The sequence below is a fragment of the Geotrypetes seraphini genome, chromosome 16 (genome assembly GCF_902459505.1).
Source record: "Geotrypetes seraphini chromosome 16, aGeoSer1.1, whole genome shotgun sequence".
Classification (NCBI taxonomy): Eukaryota; Metazoa; Chordata; class Amphibia; order Gymnophiona; family Dermophiidae; genus Geotrypetes; species Geotrypetes seraphini.
Genome location: NC_047099.1, coordinates 29,859,099 through 29,879,508, shown reverse-complemented (window position 1 = coordinate 29,879,508; position 20,410 = coordinate 29,859,099). Strand labels below are relative to the sequence as shown.

General features: G+C 42.5%; 1 protein-coding gene across 6 annotated transcripts in view; it reads left to right on the top strand.

Moving 5' to 3' along the window:
* Nucleotides 1-20,410, top strand: part of CAMTA2 (calmodulin binding transcription activator 2) — a 144,121-nt gene that overhangs the window by 50,172 nt on the left and 73,539 nt on the right. For all 6 annotated transcript variants that reach the window (XM_033924889.1, XM_033924891.1, XM_033924890.1 and 3 more), the window contains exons 10-11: nt 904-1,030; nt 10,117-10,251. In XM_033924889.1, coding sequence (XP_033780780.1) covers nt 904-1,030; nt 10,117-10,251 — 262 coding nt within the window. The remainder of the gene's footprint in view (nt 1-903; nt 1,031-10,116; nt 10,252-20,410) is intronic.

Here is a 20,410-nt window from a genome sequence, read left to right as displayed (position 1 = left end):
TACTTTCTTTTAGCTTCTCCAGACCAGTAGAGGCCCCCACCCTGTCTGTTGTTGTTGTTGTTGTTGTTGTTGGGGCTGTTTCGCGGGCAGATTTTGTTTTTTGCTGCGGGTCCTAGTATTTTTCTAGGGCCGGGGAGAATTAAAAAGAACAGCGGCTGTGGCTCGGTTGGCTTAGCTGGCGAGCTGTGGGGACATTTTCCTTCTGGTATTTCTCCTCTGCATTTTCCAACAGCATTTGGGTATGTTATTTGTTACTCCTGTTCGGAGTATTGTTTTCTTTCTGTTTTCCAGTTCTTAGTTCTGCTTGGCTATTCGGCAGACTGATGTAAATAGAGAAGGGAGTATATTATATACTGTCCCACAGTTTTGTTTTCAGTCTCCACCTGCTGGTCATGATTGGATATATACCCATTCGTAAAGATTAACCTCTACTGGTCTGGAGAAGCTAAAAGAAAGTAAATTAGCAGGTAAGAACCTAATTTCTCCTTCCTTACTTGCCAACCACAATGTTGGCTTTGCAGGTGCTGCATCAGCCTTTCTGACTCTCTCTTCTGCTCTGTGTATTGGGTCCTGGATTCTCACCGCTTGGACCAACTTCTGTCCCTTGAGTTCTTGTAGGATCTCATTCATAACTGATTTGTTCCTTGTGACCTCATGCTGTAATCTATCCCATGCATGGTGTGTGCCCTGTGATTTTCTTATGCAATTGTCTCATGTTTGGTTATGTGCAGGGGAGGACTGTTAGTGAAGCAAGAATCTAATCTGTCTCCTGTGTTGAATAAATGATCAGCGAGCAGCCTATATAGAAATCAGCACACTGAACCTTCTGCCATACTGTCGGTTATCTCTCTTTCATCGGCTCCTCTCTTTACCTGATCATCTCTTGTTTCTGATTATTTCTAGGGGGGTGTAAAGGTGCTGATCACAGGCCCGTGGCAGGAGGGGACAGAGCAGTACTCCTGCATCTTTGATCAGATCTCTGTTCCTGCTTCCCTCATTCAGTCTGGGGTCTTACGTTGCTACTGCCCAGGTAACTCTTCTAGGTGGTTTTTAGCAAATGAGTCCTCTCTTTCCAGATCCACATTGCCTTTACTGATTCTCTGCCGTCACATCTCTCTTTAAATTCCCCCCTTATCCTTACTGATCTCCTCTCCCTCACTTCTTCTTGAGTCTCCCTGTCCTTATTGATCTCTCCCTGAGTGACACCTCCCAATTCTTACCGGTCTACTCTTGTATTTCTCCTTGAGCCCCCCACCATGCGTACTGATCCTCTGTTTTTGATTGCCTCCCTGTTGTTTAACTTGGTCATAAAATTTAAATAAAGTATATTAAGTGTAAACTGCTATCCAAAAATACACACCCTGATAGCATTTTGTGCCTCATGGTAAATAACATTGGCTTTAAAATTTGCTATTAAGGTCAAAAACATTCAGTCTTCTTATGGCCATCCTAACATTGTATATTACTGATGCGTTATGTTTATGTTTGTTTGTTAAAATCTTTATAGATCACCTATACAACCAAAAAGGATCAAAGCGGTTTACATCATAACTTAAATTTGTGAAAAGAACTCCAATAAAAAAATAAAAAGGAAAGAAAAATGAAATGACATTTCTAAAACACATTATCATATTACATTTCTAAAACCTATTATATTACAATTAAAATTAAAAATGCAAAATATATATAAATACAAATTAATACAAATCAATGCAGACTGCAGTCTGAAATTCAATTACTCAATTTGGAAAAGCCATTTGAAAAAAAAATGTGCTTTTAGTTGTCTCAAAGTTTTGAAATGATCCTTTCTTAACTCTACTGGTAAATTGTTGCATAAAATTGGAACTAAATAAAAAAAATGCACCATTTCTAGTTGACAACTGACTCCAAAAAAAGAATTGCCAGCGAAACTTAAAAGAATTCAACAATGAGGCAAAAAATGGCCAAAATGTTCCGTGAGTGATTGCAGAACAGCAAAACCACCAACATACAAAGGAATATGTATACTGAAATAATAATAAGAGTGTGACAATGTAAGGTACCCTCAGCGCGCATAAGCGATGGGAGAAAAGCTCCTCTCTTTCTTTCCAGCCTGCCTTGAAGTCCATTTGGATACTTGATTCATGGGTTCCTGAGGAAGGGATTTTGTTCCCGAAACCAGGCTTGGTTGAACCTGGTTTTGTGGTGTTTCATCTACGTTGTTCCCGCACCCCTGGACGTTGAATGAAGACTTTTCAAGCTAAGTTGCTTTTTCGATTTTTTGCTGGGAGTTGCCTGGGGGTTTCCCTGAGTGATTGCAGTTTGTGAATCCATTTTTTTTATTTGTGTTCATTGTGCACTTGTTTGGGATTGTGCTATTTAATTTCAAAACACACTATAGGTACCCCATGATGGTGTGTAGGTGGGGGCTTTCTAGCCTCTACCTTTTCGCTTGAAGCGTTGGAGTTTTTCTCCCGTCGCTTATCCTGCGCACTGAGGGTACCTTACATTGTCACACTCTTATTATTTCAGTATACATATTCCTTTGTATGTTGATGGTTTTGCTGTTCTGCAATCACTCACGGAACCTTTTGACCATTTTTTGCCTCATTGTTGGATTCCATTTCTAGTTGAGGCAAGATGAGCCTTGGAGATATGGGGAACAGCTACTCTATCAGATCTCAATAAACGCCTAGGCGCATAAAACAACACTGGCAGTGTAAATATTGTCTCTGGGGTTGTAATATCAGGTGTTCCATAACCCAGCAGCAAGGGTAGCATTTCCCATAAAAGCATTTGCAACACTAAATGTAGAAACTTGCAACTACGAAATGTAAAAAAACCCCAAAAAACTCTGTCTTCAAAAGACCTCGATTTCACGTTACTATGAAATGTGTTGGGTTAGATGTAGAGAATGACACGGGGGAAAAAAATCTGTCCCTGTCACCGGACCACCGTCCCCTTCACTGCCCCGTCCCCGCAGCATCCATCCTTGCCTCTCGGCACCTCGCTGCCCTTCGGCACCCCTCGCGCTGTCCGTGCATCTCCCTCCCTCCCCCTTACCTTCACGGCGCGTTTTAAGGTTTGAATAGCTTGTTGAAAGCCACCAGAGTGTTTGCGCAGTCGTGTGCGTGTATGGGCGGAAGTTTCTCCTCTGACGCGGGCGGAAGCTTCTCCTCTGACGCAACCAGAAGTTGTGTCGGAGGAGAAGCTTCTGCCCACAAACGTGTGCGACTGCACGTACGCTCCAGCGGCTTTCAACAAGTCTCAAACCTTAAAACGCGCCGTGAAGGTAAGGGGGAGGGAGATAGATTCGGATAGGTAGGAAGGAGGGAGGGGGGCCGCGCACGATCGGTGACTGCGTGCGTTCCCTCCCTTAACTGCGGGGACAAAGCCATTCACTGTTCCACGGGGTGGTGGATGGCCTTGTCCCCTTACCTGCAGTGAGCACCTTTTCCCCCTCCCACCGTTTTGGCGGGTTACCCGAGGCTAGCCGCAGGTAACATCCACCGTGTCATTCTCTAGTTAGATATACATTGATCTTGTTTATCAAATCTTGGTTTGGTACATCCTTTCAAACTAATCTGATGAAGGAAGAACCTACATGGTCATATATTTTCCCTGTTCCCCTTTTCATACCTTGGAATTTTTCCCATAGGACATCATTTGTTTTGTCCTTTCCTTGTGAAAAGACTCGGCCCGCTATTTGATTTCCAGGTTTTGAAAAGAATAATTTGAGCTGCCAGAAATAACTGTAGAAGATTTTTAGAAGAACTTACAAGTTTCAAGTCATTAAGTTAACCCCCAATAAAAATAGCTTGATCTTTTTTTCAGTGGTTTATTAATTTTTATATTAATAAAGCAACAAAACATTTTAATTTCATGGGGCTACAGCATCACATTATTTTTAGTTAAACCACCTTAGCAATCAACATTAACCAAACTGCAACACACTAACTACAAAAGTGCCTCCCTCCACCTCAATATGTTCATGTTGCAATGCTGTGATTTGTGCTTATGTGATAAATATTCTAAACTAGTTTTTTAGTCCGTTACATTAATGGGTACTAGAATAGATGTGTAGACTTAGGCATTTCTTTCTTTCTTTCTCTCTGCCCCCTGTCTGTCTTCCCTTCTCCCTTACTTTTACCTCCCCCATGTCCAGCAGCACTCCTTCTCCCTTACCTGCTCACTGTCCAGCATCCGCTAGGCCGGGCAGCCTCAGGGCTTTTGCTAGGCTGGCCCGCCTCGCATTATCGAAGTGGGCCGGCCTATCAAATGCCCTGCGGCTGCTGCCGGTCCGGGAGTGAGAAGGAGAGGCGTCGTCAGAAGTCAGGCGTCGTCGGAGATCGGGGCAGGAACGTTGCTGGGGAAACCGCCGCACGCGTCGCTAACCGCCGAAAGCTCCTACTGTGCATGCGGCGACACGGAGCCACGGATCAGGGATCACGGCCGCACGAAGTTTCCACTGCGCATGCGCGCTGAGGGTTTTATTATAGCGGATGCCTGTTTACCACTTGGTTGGATGGGAGTTTTGCTTGTTTCCAGTAAGTAACAAGTGTACAGTCAAAATACAAATTCTGTTACATCTACTCTGGATAAAAATCCAAAACCAAGAGATCTGTGGAATATGATGTTACTGATGCAGGCTTTATTGAAACAAAAGAATCCACAATCATTAAAACAATCCAGTACATCCACAACTTGAAACAATGGAGAGGACCCAACACGGTCTGTTTGACCAGTGTTTTTCAACCGCTGTTCCGCGGCACACTAGTGTGCCGCGAGATGTTGCCTGGTGTGCCGTACGGTCAGGGCCGCCATCAGGGCAGTACCACCAGTCTAGGGAGAGGGGCGGTCCGCCCCACGTGGACAGGAGAGAGCTGGACGGGGGACCCGCGGAGTTCAATACATCTCAAGCCGCGAGGCTCGTCTTCTGTTCCTGCCTGCCCTGCAGCTAACATATAGCCGATCGCAAGCGTTCCCCGATGTCAGCGCTGACGTCGGAGGGAGGGCTTAAGCAAAGCCTGCCCTCCGACGTCAGCGCTGACGTCGGAGAATACTTCCGTTCGGCTATTTGTGTGCGGTAGGGCAGACAGGAAGCAGAAGACAAGCCTCGCGGCTTGAGCTTCGTTTTGCTGAGAAAGTTGCAAAGATGGGCTGGTAGGCAAACACGGAACACAAAAGGGGGGAGGGAGTGCGTTTTGGACACAAGGCATGAACTTGGGAGAGAGGAAGGGAGGGAAAGAGATGCTGAGGTGGGGGAGGGAATGCGTTTTTGGACACAGAAGAAATGGACTTGGGAGAGAGGAAAGGAGGGAAAGAGATGCTGAGGTGGGGAGGGAATGAGTGTTTGGACACAGAAGAAATGGACTTGGGAGAGAGGAAAGGAGGGAAAGAGATGCTGAGGTGGGGGAGGGAATGCGTTTTTGGACACAGAAGAAATGGACTTGGGAGAGAGGAAGGGAGGGAAAGAGATGCTGAGGTGGGGGAGGGAATGCGTTTTTGGACACAGAAGAAATGGACTTGGGAGAGAGGAAGGGAGGGAAAGAGATGCTGAGGTGGGGGAGGGAATGCGTTTTTGGACACAGAAGAAATGGACTTGGGAGAGAGGAAGGGAGGGAAAGAGATGGTTGTGTACACGGGGAATAGAAGAAAGGAGAATTTTTGGTCATAGGGAGGGAGTGAGGTACAGATAGTGGCATACCAGGGTGGGGGGGCGGTCTGCCCCACCCCGGGTTTACGTCCCAAGGGGGTGCACAGCTGGCCACCCTCCAGTGTTGTCCCTAGGCCGGCAAACTGCGGCTCTTTAGCCACTTGAGTGCCACCGCCGCCAACGGTGTTGTTGGCGGTGGCAGCATTATAAAATACTTTCTTTGTGTTTATTTGATTCCTATTCAAGAGAATTACTTTATATATAGTCAATATAGGCACAGAGTTAAATTTTTTAACATTTTCTAATGGTGGTGTGCCTCGTGATTTTTTTCATGAAACAAGTGTGCCTTTGCCCAAAAAAGGTTGAAAAACACTGTGTTTGACCATTAAAGTCTTCCTCAGGGGTCCTATGAATGTAAAGATAAATGAAAGCATGTGAATGGATGGTGATCCAGTGAGAAATAAGTACAGTCGTGGTAAGAGTGTACATCAGTTATAAGACACACAGTGATAAAAAGGAGTGACGATACCCAGTGGACATGACCTAAATGTGAGACTTGATGGTGTGAAAAAAATATTTGTCGATGAATGCGAGATGTCAAAAACAAAAGAGTGCAAATGTGACTTGACAGGCAGCCAAAACTGAGTGTGCGAGAAGTGTGGAAGGACAGTCACAGGTGAAAATGAGAGTAAAACAGAATTACGTACCCGATTGGTCTCTACAAAAGATTTTGTGGATATAATAACCTACGCTCTTAGAAGACATAAGATATAAGGCTAATTCTAAACATCTGATTTAGAAATCGAAACGAAAATAAAATGAAGGTAAGATCCCTAAATGGATAGTCGGCGACGAGAGATTAGGAGTGTTTAGGCAGCATCTTTGTAACAGTTATATGGTATAAAAATACCGGTAGTGTAATAGGGGAGTCTTGATACATTTTGAAAAGCACCTATTTGCTGCTATACCATAATTCAAGCTAAGATACCATGCAGCGTCAAAAAGCTAAAAAGAACCGTGCACCAGCATGCTAAGGTGCACTGAAATTTAGCTTGCCGTGTCTAAAAAAAAATACAAAACTGTGCCGGCAGTAAACTAAATAAAAATGGACATGTCTAGAAAGGACAGCGAGTTAAATCAAAATGCTGATATAACCCAAACTTTGGATTGAAGTTGATGCCAGAATACATAATATGTGATCAGCCGGATTAATATAGCAATTAAAATAGGCCTGTGCGTCGATTGACTTCCTCGCCATGCTGAGACAAAATCCTAACACTGGATTGAAATAATGAGACCATGAAAGAAAAACAAGAAGCGGTAGCTAATTATTAAATCAAATTGGTGGAATTCGTTATGCCATATTTTTAAGATGGAAAGAGCAATAGTGGTACAAAAAGGGACATATAATAACTTTGCAAAGATATGGGGGCCATTGGAAAAATATTGTGATGAATAGGCATCAATTCTTTTCTTTTCTTTTCCTTTTCTTTTCTTTCTTAGTTCTATTTAGCACACTCAAGGGGGAGGGTGGATTTGATGTGTAATTCAATAAGATATATTATAATATGTTGTATAAAATAGTATATTCTATTTTGTTGAGAATGTGATGAAGGGTGGGTGAGTGGGGATCTTACACTATTAGTGTTTATGTGTTAGATATTACAGTGCTACATTGGAATTACTTTATGATATATTTTTGTGCACTTGTTGATTTGATTTAAAAATGAATAAAGATTTATAAAAAAAACAAAAAAAATCAAACTTGAAACGGAAAAAAGAAAAAAAAAAGTATCTTTAAGCCATATTAAAAAAAAAAACCGGAGCAATGGTCAGCGCTTGCACCTTAAACAGTAAGTGGAGAACATATTATAAAATCACACTCAGGTGATATTGATCGGTCCTTATTAGTGGAACAAACTCCTGAACAATAGACTTTGAAAGCAATATGATAGCGTAATAAGAGCAGACTTACCAGCGTAGGTGAATGTTTTCCTCGCGCGTGATTAGGTGCAAGTTTTTATGCCTCGAACATGATGTCTTGGGTACATAGTGTGAATATGGTGTAGTGCAAAAAGGGGGAAATATGGCGTATAAACCACTTAAACCAATCATACATGCCTGATGAAAAAAAGTATATATTGGACGGATTGCTAAACGACATGACTAGCCTTAATCTTTTCCTGTCGTGTGTCCCGGACGACGGGACATTCCAGAAATGTCGTTGCCATCGTGGATAAACACTCTGTATGGACTAATAAAGAGCCAGGAACACAAAATATTTGAATTTACAGACTTATGACTTATTTACATTATGTTTACAATAGCCATAAATGATAACGGTGAATAATACAAAACTTTGCTAAAATAATTACGACTGGAACCAGCGTAACGTAAAATTTATTACGATAGGAAAAGATTAAAGAATGCTATTGGGCAGAAGAAAGCAAACCCTATTAAAGTGATGCTGACTGAATGCCGGTTTTTAAAGCAATGTGTAAAATAAGACCTGCCATAGCTTAGCATGTGTGAGTGTCAGTGCTGTAGAAAAGAGTGTGTATCATAAAGGCAACATAGGCTACTTAGACTTAGGGCTCCTTTGGGCTCCTTTTACGAAGGCGCGTTAGGGCCTTAAGGCGCGGAATAGTGTGTAGAGGTCTGCACGGGAACGGGGATCGCGGGAATCCCACGGGGATCCCACTGGAATCCCCCCTAACCCACGGGACTCCCACGGGGACCCCCTTCTAGCCAACGGGACTCCCACAGGGATGGAAGGCTTTGGAAGCAGGGTTCGTCCATATAATATAATAGACACGTCAACCTTAGTAAAAGAGGGGGTTTATAAGTGAATTACCTGAACAGAAAACAAAAAACGGGTTCCATCAAAGAGATTCCACAAGGAAAACAGCAGCGCAGACACAAAAGAAACTGTGGAATTGATGATCCTGTCAGAAGTAATTGCTGCTTTTTATGGGGACGGGCGGGGATGGAGGTAATTCCTTGTGGGGATGGGTGGGGATGGAAAGGATCCTGGCGTGGACGGGTGGGGACGGAGAAGATCCTGGCGGGGATGGGTGGGATTTCTGTCTCCGCAACTCTCTAATAGCGTGCTCTAGCCGCTACCGCCTCTTTCCTCACATTAGCTCTCTTATTTTCTAAACAAACATAGAACATTCCATTGCACACACATTAAGAGCTCCTTTTACGAAGGTGCGCTAGCGTTTTTAGCGCACGCACTGGATTAGCGCACGCTAGCCGAAAAACTACCGCCCTTATCCATCTTCACCAAGGAAAGGACAACAGCTGACCTTCCTCCTTTACAGATATAAATATAACTTTCATGTCACTTTATTTCACTAGGAGAGCTTAGCAGGTCTGTACAAACACTGCCTACCCTCCAGGACATGGCCCATGAGTCGGCACTAAACTCCAGGTGCATTTAAAGCACAGTTACTTACCGTAACAGGTGTTATCCAGGGACAGCAGGCAGATATTCTTACGACCCACCCACCTCCCCGGGTTGGCTTCTTAGCTGGCTTACCTTAACTGGGGACCACACTCTCCTCCGTCGAGCGGGAAGGCACCCGCGCATGCGTGGTGCGGCCAACTAGAACTTTCTAGTTAAAAGTGTCCGTACCAGGGCTCCGTCGGTGACGTCATCCATACGTTAAGAATATCTGCCTGCTGTCCCTGGATAACACCTGTTACGGTAAGTAACTGTGCTTTTTTGTACCCCAAATTAATAAGACACTGTCTTATTTGGGGGGAAATGGTAGTATAAAATTAAACACATAATTAATGCATAATAGAATAAGGTGCTCATCTCGTTTCCTCAAATGGCATTTACTGAAGCATCATTACCTTTTACTTGCACTTTTACAGCTCACTGTTCAATTACCTCTCTTTCATTCCAAGACCAAACTGGCATCTTATACTGATCTCCTTTGCTCTTCTCCTTCCTTGACCAGCCTCACACCTTGAGAAATCCTCTTCCCTCTTTTCTCCAACTATCATGCACCTTATTCATTCTCCCCCTTACATGATGTCTTGGAGTCTCATTCACACCTCACAGTCAACTGTTTATAGTTTCGGACTTGTTTCAGTATATTTACACTTTCTAGCTGCTTGCAGATGCCCAACAGAGTTTCCACATAAACTCACTCTTTAGTTTATCAATTTATTTGGAAACTGCTTTGGAGGTATTTCAAACTCTTTTATCACTGGTCCCATCAGAGCCTCTCTGTCAAGCTGTCATACCTATTGATGACATCGCTTTCTCCTTGCATCTCATACTTTTTATCTCTTTAGCTATATCCTCCCAGTACTACTTGATCACTCACGCTCACTTCTTTTCCTGAGCCCCCTTTTCCTTGCTGATCTCTTGTTTTCTCATGCATTCTCCAGCATCCATACTGATCTCCTGCCCTCTCACACCTCTCCCTAAGTCTCTCTGTTTTTACTGATCTCCTGTTCTCTTGCAGCTCATGAGTCCGGACTGGTCACTCTGGGAGTGGCCAAGGACAGCCAGATAATTTCTAGTTCAGTTCTGTTTGAGTATCGGGCTCGAAATTTCATGTCTCTTCCAAGCACTCAGCTGGATTGGCTTTCCCTGGATGGTAAGTGCATTTTCTGCTGCTACTGGTCACTGTGGAGTAAACAAACATTTTCTGTGTACAAAGCATGTTTTATACATGGAAAAGAACTCTTTAATTTCACATGAAAAATAGGCTTGTGGAAAGCTATATATAGGCATTCCTAGGGGCATAGTTTGGGCAGAGCAGGGTCAGAGTTGCGATGTGCTTGTGTATTGGAAGAATTGGACAAGGCTTAATTATAGTTTTTGGTGGAATTCACTGTGTCATATGCAGGGCTGCGGTATCGGTAGATAAATGTTCCGACTCCGACTCCAGGTACCCGAAATTTCCTCCGACTCCTTGACTCCGACTCCACAGCACTGGTTAATTTTCAGATTGTTAAAATGGAATGTCAAGTTGAGAGAAATGAGCATTTTCGACACCACCTTCTTTTTGCTTTTAATCAAGGTTTTAAGGCCGCAGAAGCTGCTCACAACATTTGCGCTGTGTATATAGTGGGTGCTATAGCTGAAAGAATCGCTCGTGATTGGTATGCCAAGTTCAAAAATGGAGTCGGTAGATAAATGTTCTGACTCCGACTCCTCAGTTTTTTGTACTTCTGACTCCGACTCCAGGTACCCGAAATTTCCTCCGACTCCACAGCCCTGGTCATATGTATAAAATGGAAAGGACATTGGCCATTCAGAAAGGGAATTTTAAGAGGTTTCAGGAGATTTGGGAGCCATTAACAAAATATTGTAACATTTAAATAGTATTTTGCCCTTTAAATATGCACATCCGGGAGGGGGGAGGTGGTGGGTTGATAGGTTAATGAATTTTGAATAATTGATATGGATGATTATAGATATTTTATGTATGGGCATTGTGATTGTTTAGGGGGGATTAATTCTGTAATGGATATTATAAGAATATTAAGTGTGATATTTGAGTATAAAATGTTGTATTTACTGTTACACTTATTGTAAGTATTGAAAATAATATATTAAAAAAATCTTTATTCATTTTCAAGTCTTACAACAAGTGTATAATATTCAATCAGAAAATTTTTAAACAAATCACTTGACAATCTTACTTATAATCCTTAAAATATATACAGTGGTACCTTGGATTACGAGCATAATCCGTTCCAGGAGCATGCTCGTAATCCAAAATGCTCCTTTATCAAAGCGAGTTTCCCCATAGGAAATAATGGAAACTCGCTTTGATAGGTTCTCACCCTCCACCACCCTCCCCCCGCAATCCGGCACCCCCCTGCCGCCATCGGGCACCCCCCCTGCCGCCATCGGGCATCCCCCAGCCGCCATTGGGCACCTCCCCACTGCGACCTGAGGTCCCCCCAACCCACCCAAACTCTCTTTTCTTACTTTGATGTAGCCTCCGCACCGGCACCAGCAAACCGGTGCACTCGTAAACTGAGGTACCACTGTAAATATAAAAGAATCCCTTCCCACCCACCCATTTATTAATACTAAAACAATTAACAATTATCTTTCCCAATCCCACCCCCCCTATACCTTATCTAATACCAAGGTGTTTGAAGTATTGAAAATAATAAAGAAGTGGGAAGAAAATAACATATGCAAATCCATGCATAAATCTACACCTTTGAAGCAGGTGTAAGTTTATATTTATGGTTTATTAAAAACTTTGATAGACCACCTGTCCTGCATAGCATATCAAAGCAATGTACAATATTATTAAAAACAAAATAGAAAATGAATATCGCTCATCACACGTCACTTTATTAAGACCGATGATGAACACATCGCCCCAGTAAGGGCACGAAAAATGAATACAGTAGTGCCTTGGGTAATCAAATTTACTTGATATAAGTTTGTTTTCTATTGCGTTTCAGTTTGTTTTTTGAAATTCTCTGTAGTTTTTTCATTTTCAATTGATTTACAAGAAAACATACACAGTAGAGGTCAAAGTTTACAATACACTTTCCAACACATTGCAAACATCAATCAGCTTTGTTTATATTCAACAAAAATTGTAGACCGGCACCTAGCGATGCCTAATTCAACCATGCCTGTTCTCTGCCCATAACCACACCTACTTTTCAGGTATGCGTCAGAAGGCGCTGTGCGGAATTCTGCACCTAACATTTATATTTTGAATCAGTTGTTCAATTAACTTCAATTACTACGCTATTTAAGCTATTTGAATGAATTTAGGTTAGGTGTTGCCAGGCAGCCTCAATTGCAGCACTAAGGCACTGTTTATAGATCCCTACGTGCTCCCACATTATTAACTCTGTGGCTAACACTTCCACGTCTCTTCTCTGCCCATGCCACGCCCTGTCAGAAAATTTCAGAAAAATGTGGCAATGCATGGTAAGAGGCAAACGACTTCAAAACAACCAATGATCTGGAATTCTCTTCCTATATACTTAAGATCTGAACAAAACCTGCAGAAGTTTAAAAGCAGTTTAAAATGTTTTCTTTTTAAAGACGCCTTTAACTGAATATTCGATATAAGCCCAGCAATTTTAACTTTCCCCCTCCCTACTGTGCTTCCCTTTTATGTACCTTTTCTATATAAAAATTGTAGTTCTACCCCCCTTCCTATTGTTTCTTAATGACTTAAGATGTCAAGTTAGTTAAAGCTGTTTGTCTTCCTGTAACCTCATAAATTTTTAAATTTTATTGTACAACGCTTTGGACCTTAGGATAAGCGTTTAATCAAATATTCAAATAAACTTGAAACATGTAGCCTGTTACCACACATTAACTGCATGTTAACTTCTTATATAAGAACATAAGCACTGCCTCTGCCGGGTCAGACCAGGGGTCCATCGTGCCCGGCAGTCCGCTCCCGCGGCGGCCCCCCAGGTCCATGACCTGTAAGTGTTCCCTACCTAACCTAAAATGTCCATACCCTGTTCGCTCAATGTCCTGTAAAGTAAACCTTTATCTGTACCCTGTTATCCCCTTCGCTTCCAGGAAGTCGTCCAGTCCCTTTTTGAACCCCAGAATTGTACTCTGTCTTATCACCTCTCCGGGAATGCACTTTAGTAAGTGAGCCCCTAAATTAGTCTAATAAAAAAGTGTCGCCTTACTTTCTGAATTTTTTATTTATTAACCTTTAGAGTGGGCTAACACAGCTGCCACCGTGCAGCATTCCCCCGGGGTCCAGTGACTGTTGACAGTGTTGTAATTGTCAGGAAGCAATGGAGTTCTTTGTGGTGGCTAGCATAGGAGCCAACTTGAAAACTTACAACAAATTTCCTCTTATCCAGCAAAGGAAAGCAAAATGCACCTGGTGCAGCCTGTATCTAAATGCGGACAAATCAAAAGTCAAGTCTATCTAGTCCAGGGATCTCAAAGTCCCTCCTTGAGGGCCTCAATCCAGTCGGGTTTTCAGGATTTCCCCAATGAATATGCATTGAAAGCAGTGCATGCACGTAGATCTCATGCATATTCATTGGGGAAATCCTCAAACCCTGACTGGATTGCAGCCCTCAAGGAGGGACATTGAGACCCCTGATCTAGTCTGTCAATAACACTTTTCTCCAACCAGTCCCTCAGCCCATCTACACCACACCTCTTTTCCATCAATATTTTTTACTTCCCCTAATTTCTTTATACCTTGCTCTCATGCTGCTCCATGCCTTTTTGCTTTTTTTTTTTTCTTCTTTAGGGTGGGGGGAGGGGGTGGGGTGTTTTTTTATTTGGGGGGGTATGAAAATTGGTCTGTGTTTCTTGTTCCCATTGTGATTTTGGATTGTATTTTTTTTTGTTTGACCAATAAACAGTTTTTGAACATACCTTGCTCCTTGTCCTCTTCCCCCACCCCCCATCACTCTCTCTCTGTACCTTATAATTTTTTTTTCTCCTTTTGCAAAGGCATAATTTATGTTTTATATTTGAGGTCAGGGAATTTAATAGTTCTTATCTTACTCCACACCCTAAATCTTTTGTAGCCTGTTCTGCTTCTTATTTCCCCTTGACCCTTACTTCTATATCCCTACATTACCCAGCAAGCTCCAGTGTACTGTATTTTTCCCTCACCAACTGCTGTTCAATGTAGGTTTAGCTCACCTATCCCTTCCTCTACAGGTGAGACTTCATTTCCTTGGTAGGTTTAATTCATCTCCATTCTGTGACTCCCTATTTATCATAAATGGGTCATTTTCCTGCTACCATCCAGTTTCTTATATCCCACAAAATTTTGGCAAAGATTCATTGCAGTTTACAGTAAGATTTCAAGATCCATCTTTACATTTATAATGAGATTCAAAGAACATTAATAGACACAGATCATGAGGAATACAAAAAGAAGAGATATGTCTAACATTTTCCTGAAATTATAAGAAGAGGAGAGTTGACGCAAGTACGTGGGTAAGTAAAGGCCAAATACATTTAATGGCTTTAATAGAAGTAACTGAGCAATTGAACATATCACTTTTCCACATAGTCCCCGTGCAAAATGATGCATTTGTTGCATCATTCAATTAGATTCTGCATTCCTGCAGGGAAAAGGGCCTTTCATTTATATGCTTGTAGTTTAGAAGCTTGATGATCACCACCATTGGGGCCCAAATGATGTGCTTGTTCAATTCATAATGGACCTGCCAATGATTGAAAGAGAGACTTCTAACTCTGCTCAGGTAGACCCATAAGATATAAATTTTCATGGTGCCAGCAATTTTCAAGATGTCCAGCTTTTCCTCTTAACTGGTTAATTTGGTATATTGTGCAAATCTGCTGTTTGCTGCACTTGATCTTCTAGGTCAGAGACCTGCTGTCGATATTCATAGTCTCTCGGGGTCCATCCAATGTGTCTAGCTTTTCTGAAATTTTCTGCAATTTCTTTTTTTCATTGATGTCTTGACTGCCAACTTCACTTCATTGATGATTTTGGCCACCCAGCCCAAACTGACGGAGTTTGCACCTGTTGTGTCTCCATCCACCATCTTTGTTTCCTTCTGGTGTCTCTCTTCTGTTCTTTTCTCAGCAGTTTTGTTGTAATTTCTACTACTTCCTGGGAAATAAATGCTTAGTATAGAATGATGTTAGCCAAGGAGCTAAATTGATTTGCTCTAAGGGAATTGGGTGTATTCTCCACTCTTATGCCTGCTCTCTAGCTCACTCTTTACCCCAAAACAGTTCACTCCAACTTAGATAGTATAATAGCGCTAGATAATATATCAATGTTTTATCAATTCCTTCTTAGTCCAGTTTCTTTACAACAGTACATCATATGAATTCAGATATCCACCCTTATCAATAGATACAGGTGGTGGGATTCTTCATGATTCCAAGTACTATTTCCCAAATATTTACTTATTTCAATTATTTTATATAAATATATAAATAATAAACTTAGCTTATTCAAAGTCCATTCCCCTTCCTGATGCGTTTCGCTGAACTTTCTCAAGGTCGGGGGAACTGGACATTACAGCATGATGTACTGTTATAAAGAAACTGGACTAAGAAAGAATTGATAAAACATTGATATATTTAGCGCTATTATACTATCTAAGTTGGAGTGAACTGTTTTGGGGTAAAAAGTGAGATTCTCTTTATATATACTATAAATATTGAAAGATGGCTCAAATGCTCTCTAGTTCAGCATTGCATGACTTCCCAGCATTACAGGATTAAAAAAGAGTGTGGGTAGGCTGGGAAAATGGTAGAATCAGAATCTTAAACTTAGTATGACTTGAATTGGGAGTCAATGTTATTCCTAAAGCCGAGGGTAATATCTTTTAGCATGTACTTGTATTTTGTATAAACTTTCAGTTTGATGTCATGGACCCCAGCCAGTAAGAGTTGACAGTAGCCTAAGAGATTGATAACAGATGCATAGAGTAAGGTCTTCAGTCTGTCATTGCTACTACATCTGTAGCACATGTTAGAATGTGGAAGGTGTTTGAGTACTGGTGTTCAGTTTGCAAGCTATTCCTTCTATCCTGAACCGGTCCATGTTTCGGATAACGCGCCTTCCTCAGGGGTCCATGGTGGTTAAGGTTTGAAACAAAACCGCACAAAAGATAACAAACAAACGCCTATGTAAAACCAACTTGCGTAGTATATGCTTATCTACATTGGTTTTACATAGGCGTTTGTTATCTTTTGTGCGGTTTTGTTTCAAACCTTAACCACCATGGACCCATGAAGAAGGCGTGTTATCCGAAACATGGACCATGTCGGGTCCCTTGGTTGGCAATAAGGTTGTATATCTTACTGCATTTTGATTGGTTTAATAAACAACGCCTGCATCTTGTACATTATCTGCAGTTTGTTCGTTGTTTTTTGCTTGCTTCACTGTAGACTACGTTGGATTCTTCTTTTCTTTGTATTCCTTCTATCCCTCCTTTTTTCAGAGATGGTTGGAGCAAGGTTTGACCTTTTAATTCACTTAAGGTTCAAGTAGCATCCTTCTCTTATTTCAGGGACAAAGTTGGTGTGTTTTTCATAGCAGTTCAGCTAAATGTTATGCATTTTTTACTGGGGTCAAGCAGATTTGTCCATTCTTTAGGGTAGTCTTGTACCAGTGGTATTCAACTTAGTGCCGTCCTTCTTGGCAGGCCTTCTCTTCAAGCCTCTCTGACAGTCCTCCTTGAAAGAACTTTCCTTGAAAATGGAATTGCTGGTTGCTACCTGTTCGTCTAGGTGAATTTTAGAGTTGCAAGCCCTTTCCTGTAGGAATCCCTATTAAGTCTATCTTGGTGGATTTGGTTTCCAGTCGTACTTTTCCATCTTTTTTGTTGAATGCAGTATCTCCATTTCATGTGAATCACTCTTCTGTCCTTCCAGAAGCCTTCTAACAGATAAGATTCTGCATAAGAACATAAGAATAGCCTTACTGGGTCAAACCAATGGTACATCAAGCCCAGTAGCCTGTTCTCATGGTGGCCAATCCAGGTCACTAGTACCTGTTTAAAACCCGAGGAGTAGCAATGTTCCATGCTACCGATCCAGGGCAAGCAGTGGCTTCCCCCATGTCTTTCTCAATAACAGACTATGGACTTTTCTTCCAGGAACTTGTCCAAACCTTTCTTAAAACCAGCTACGCTCTTACCACATCCTCTGGCAACGTGTTCCAGAGCTTAACTATTCTCTGAGTGGAAAAATATTTCTTCCTATTGGTTTTAAAAGTATTTCCCCGTAACTTCATTGAGTGTCCCCTAGTCTTTGTAATTTTTGACGGAGTGAAAAATCGATCCACTTGTATCTGTTCTGCAGGATTTTGTAGACTTCAATCATATCTCCCCTCAGCCGTCTCTTTTCCAAGCTGAAGAGCCCTAACCATTTTAGTCTTTCCTCAAACGAGAGGAGTTCCATCCCCTTTACCATCTTGGTTGCTCTTCTTTGAACCTTTTCTAGTGCCACTATATCTTTCTTGATATTCGCAGAGTCCTCCGTTACCTATAAATCATAATTCCTTCAAAGTATGATAATGTCCTTGTCTTCCTTGGTGGTCAGTATAAGGGTTAGGCAACCTTTATGTTACTCAGTGCATTGGTTATTGAAGCAATGTTCATTCTCAGCCAGAAAATGGTTCTGCAGTGTCATGCTCATTCCACGAAGGACAGGCAGCGTCTTGGGCAGAAGCCAGAGCAGTGACCCCAGAGGATATTTGTAGAGCAGCTGCTTGGTTATCACGGCATTCTTTCATCAGACATAAAGTTGATCTCTGAGACTGAAGTAATTTTGGCAGGGTTGTTTTGGAAAGAGCATTGTCTTGACCCTCCCTGAGGAAAAAGCTTTAGTACATCTCATTGTTCTGAACTGGTTTAACAGGAAGATATGGAACATGAAGCTTACTCTTACTTTGATAATATCCTTTCTCCGGAGACAGCAGGGGATATGCAGGCACACTTGAAGGTGAAGTCCTCTGGCTGAGCCTGAGTGCTGATGCTTTCCCCTAGCTAATGGTAATCTTTGAGCTTACTGGGCGTGAGCAAGGGGACCCTGCTCCTAGAGCCCTTCCCTTCGCCCTGTCAATTTTTTCTTCGGATGCTCCTGAAAGGTCGCAACTCTCCCCCTCTCTTCCTAAAAAAAAAAAGAGAATAGGGACCCCCCCAAGATAAATCCTAAGTTAGAGTTAAAAAAAAAGACTAGAAAAAGCCCTTTCTTTATAATTCTTCAAACGGGGGAGGGGGGGAGGTAAAGGTAGCATACAACGTTAAAGCATTGATGAGGACAAGATAATTACCTTTCTTCTCATCAATGGCGGTATTAGATGAGGGCATTAGGACCGCAAAGATGTTATTCTTTCCTCTCAGTTACCGTGATGGATGGCGCTTCCCCCCACAACTTCTCTTCGCGCTGGAACTTCAAAGAAGGCCGCCAGACCAGAACATTTGCTGCTCGCTCCTGTCTCAGTACCACAAGGGGAGGGAAGCAATTTGCTGCTGAAGCCGTTGTCAAAGAGAAAGTCAGCAGATTTGACAGGCCATAAAAAGAAGCTCCTGACATTGGATAGATGCAACACCTCTTCTCCACCAGCAGCAACCTTGATACAGAGCTCTCTGAAGGAATCTGAAGTGGCTACTGTAAGTTATGAGGCTCCAGTGAAGCTCCCGTGGCCTCAGTCTTGGCTCCACAGTCCTCCTGGCATCGCTCTGTTCCACTCTCTTTATCCTCTCCCATCCAGTGTCTGTTCCCCTCTTTTTCTCCCCTCCCATCCAGCATCTCCTCCCCACTTCCTTCTAGCATCTGCTCATTCTCTCTCCACTTTCAGCATCTATTCCCCTCTCTCATGCTCCCCTTCCAACCAGCATCTTCTCCCCTTCTCCCTCCACTTCCCTTCAGCGCCACTCAACCTTTTCCCTTCGTTGAGCCACTTCCCTCCCCTCACCTTCACGGGCGTTCTATAGAGTTTTCTTTTTCTGGGTGTATGGATGCGGCAGTGTTCTCACAAGTCCCGCATGACTGCCCCAAAGCTTCTCCTCTGATGTGATCTGGGCATCATGGGTTTCTCCTAGCAGTAGGTACAGTTTTATGACATCCGCAAAGGAGTGGATCTGTATTTAATATTTGCGGGCTTTGTCTAGGACAGGTCTGATGAAGAGATTGAATAATAGGGGTGATAGCAGAGCCTTCTACAGAATACCGTATTTGATCGGTCTCTGTTTTTGATAGCACATCGTTGAGTTGAACGCATTGGGATCTGTTTTTCAGGAAGGAGGCAAACTATCTTAGCGCAGTATCTCCGATTCAGATTTCAGAGAGCTGTTCAATGAAGAGAGGGTGGTCGATAGTGTCAAAAGCTGCGCTGAGATCCAGCAGCACTAGAAGGACATCATTACTCTTGGCCATACGCTTCTAGCAGTCGAAAAGGACGGTTTCAGTACTGTGGAATTTCCTAAATCCCAATTGGAAGGCAGATAGGGCTCCTTGTTTGTCGATAAAGGGGGGCAATTGGTTCAACACTGGTTATCAGTGGATAAATCAAGGAGGTGAAAAGCTCCTCAAACTTTCAGCAAACATATAAAGGAAGTCTTAACCATCTGCAAAATCTGCCATACCAGGGAAAACACTTGAAAATACCCCTTGCAGTTCATCTTTACCTTGAGAAAGGTAACTCCGTGTGCCTACAGGAAGCCAAAAAAGTTTTCTGTACTGCCTGTGTATCAATCAGTATTCTGACTTAAGTTCTGTTATGCCTATGAAATTAGTCTGTCACTGCCGCAAGGCGCACATTTGGTAAGGTAAGTGCTGGATCCCGATCTTTATCAAGGAGAACCTCTTGTTGGATATCATTTGCAATTAAACATTTGAATATCACAGAAGCGGAAGCTTTTGTTCTTGAACATCTGGGAACCCTATTTGCAGTCCTTGCACCCAAAGGGCCGCAGTGCAATATTACGGTGGTTGTCTTAATCCGGGCAGTTTGAAGTTGACGGGGTGGAGACTACCTGGGGGGTTTCTTTGGATTTCGGCTTGTGCTATGGGATGGGGGAGGGGGTATACTCTGATTGCAGTTCTCGGTCCGAGTAGAGGGAAGAACGATGGATGGACTGTGCCAGGGCTCCACAGAGTCCAGGGCCCTGGTATGCGTTGCTAGTGTCATTTGACCTAGGTCTTTAGGTGGAATAGTTAAATAAGTGATAAACAGCATTATGTACCTAGAAAATGCGGAAGCTGCTTCATTGTTCCTTATTCGACTTTGATATCATTTGTCTGCTTCTGATGTTTTGCTGCTTTCAACAATAAAATCGTTTGAA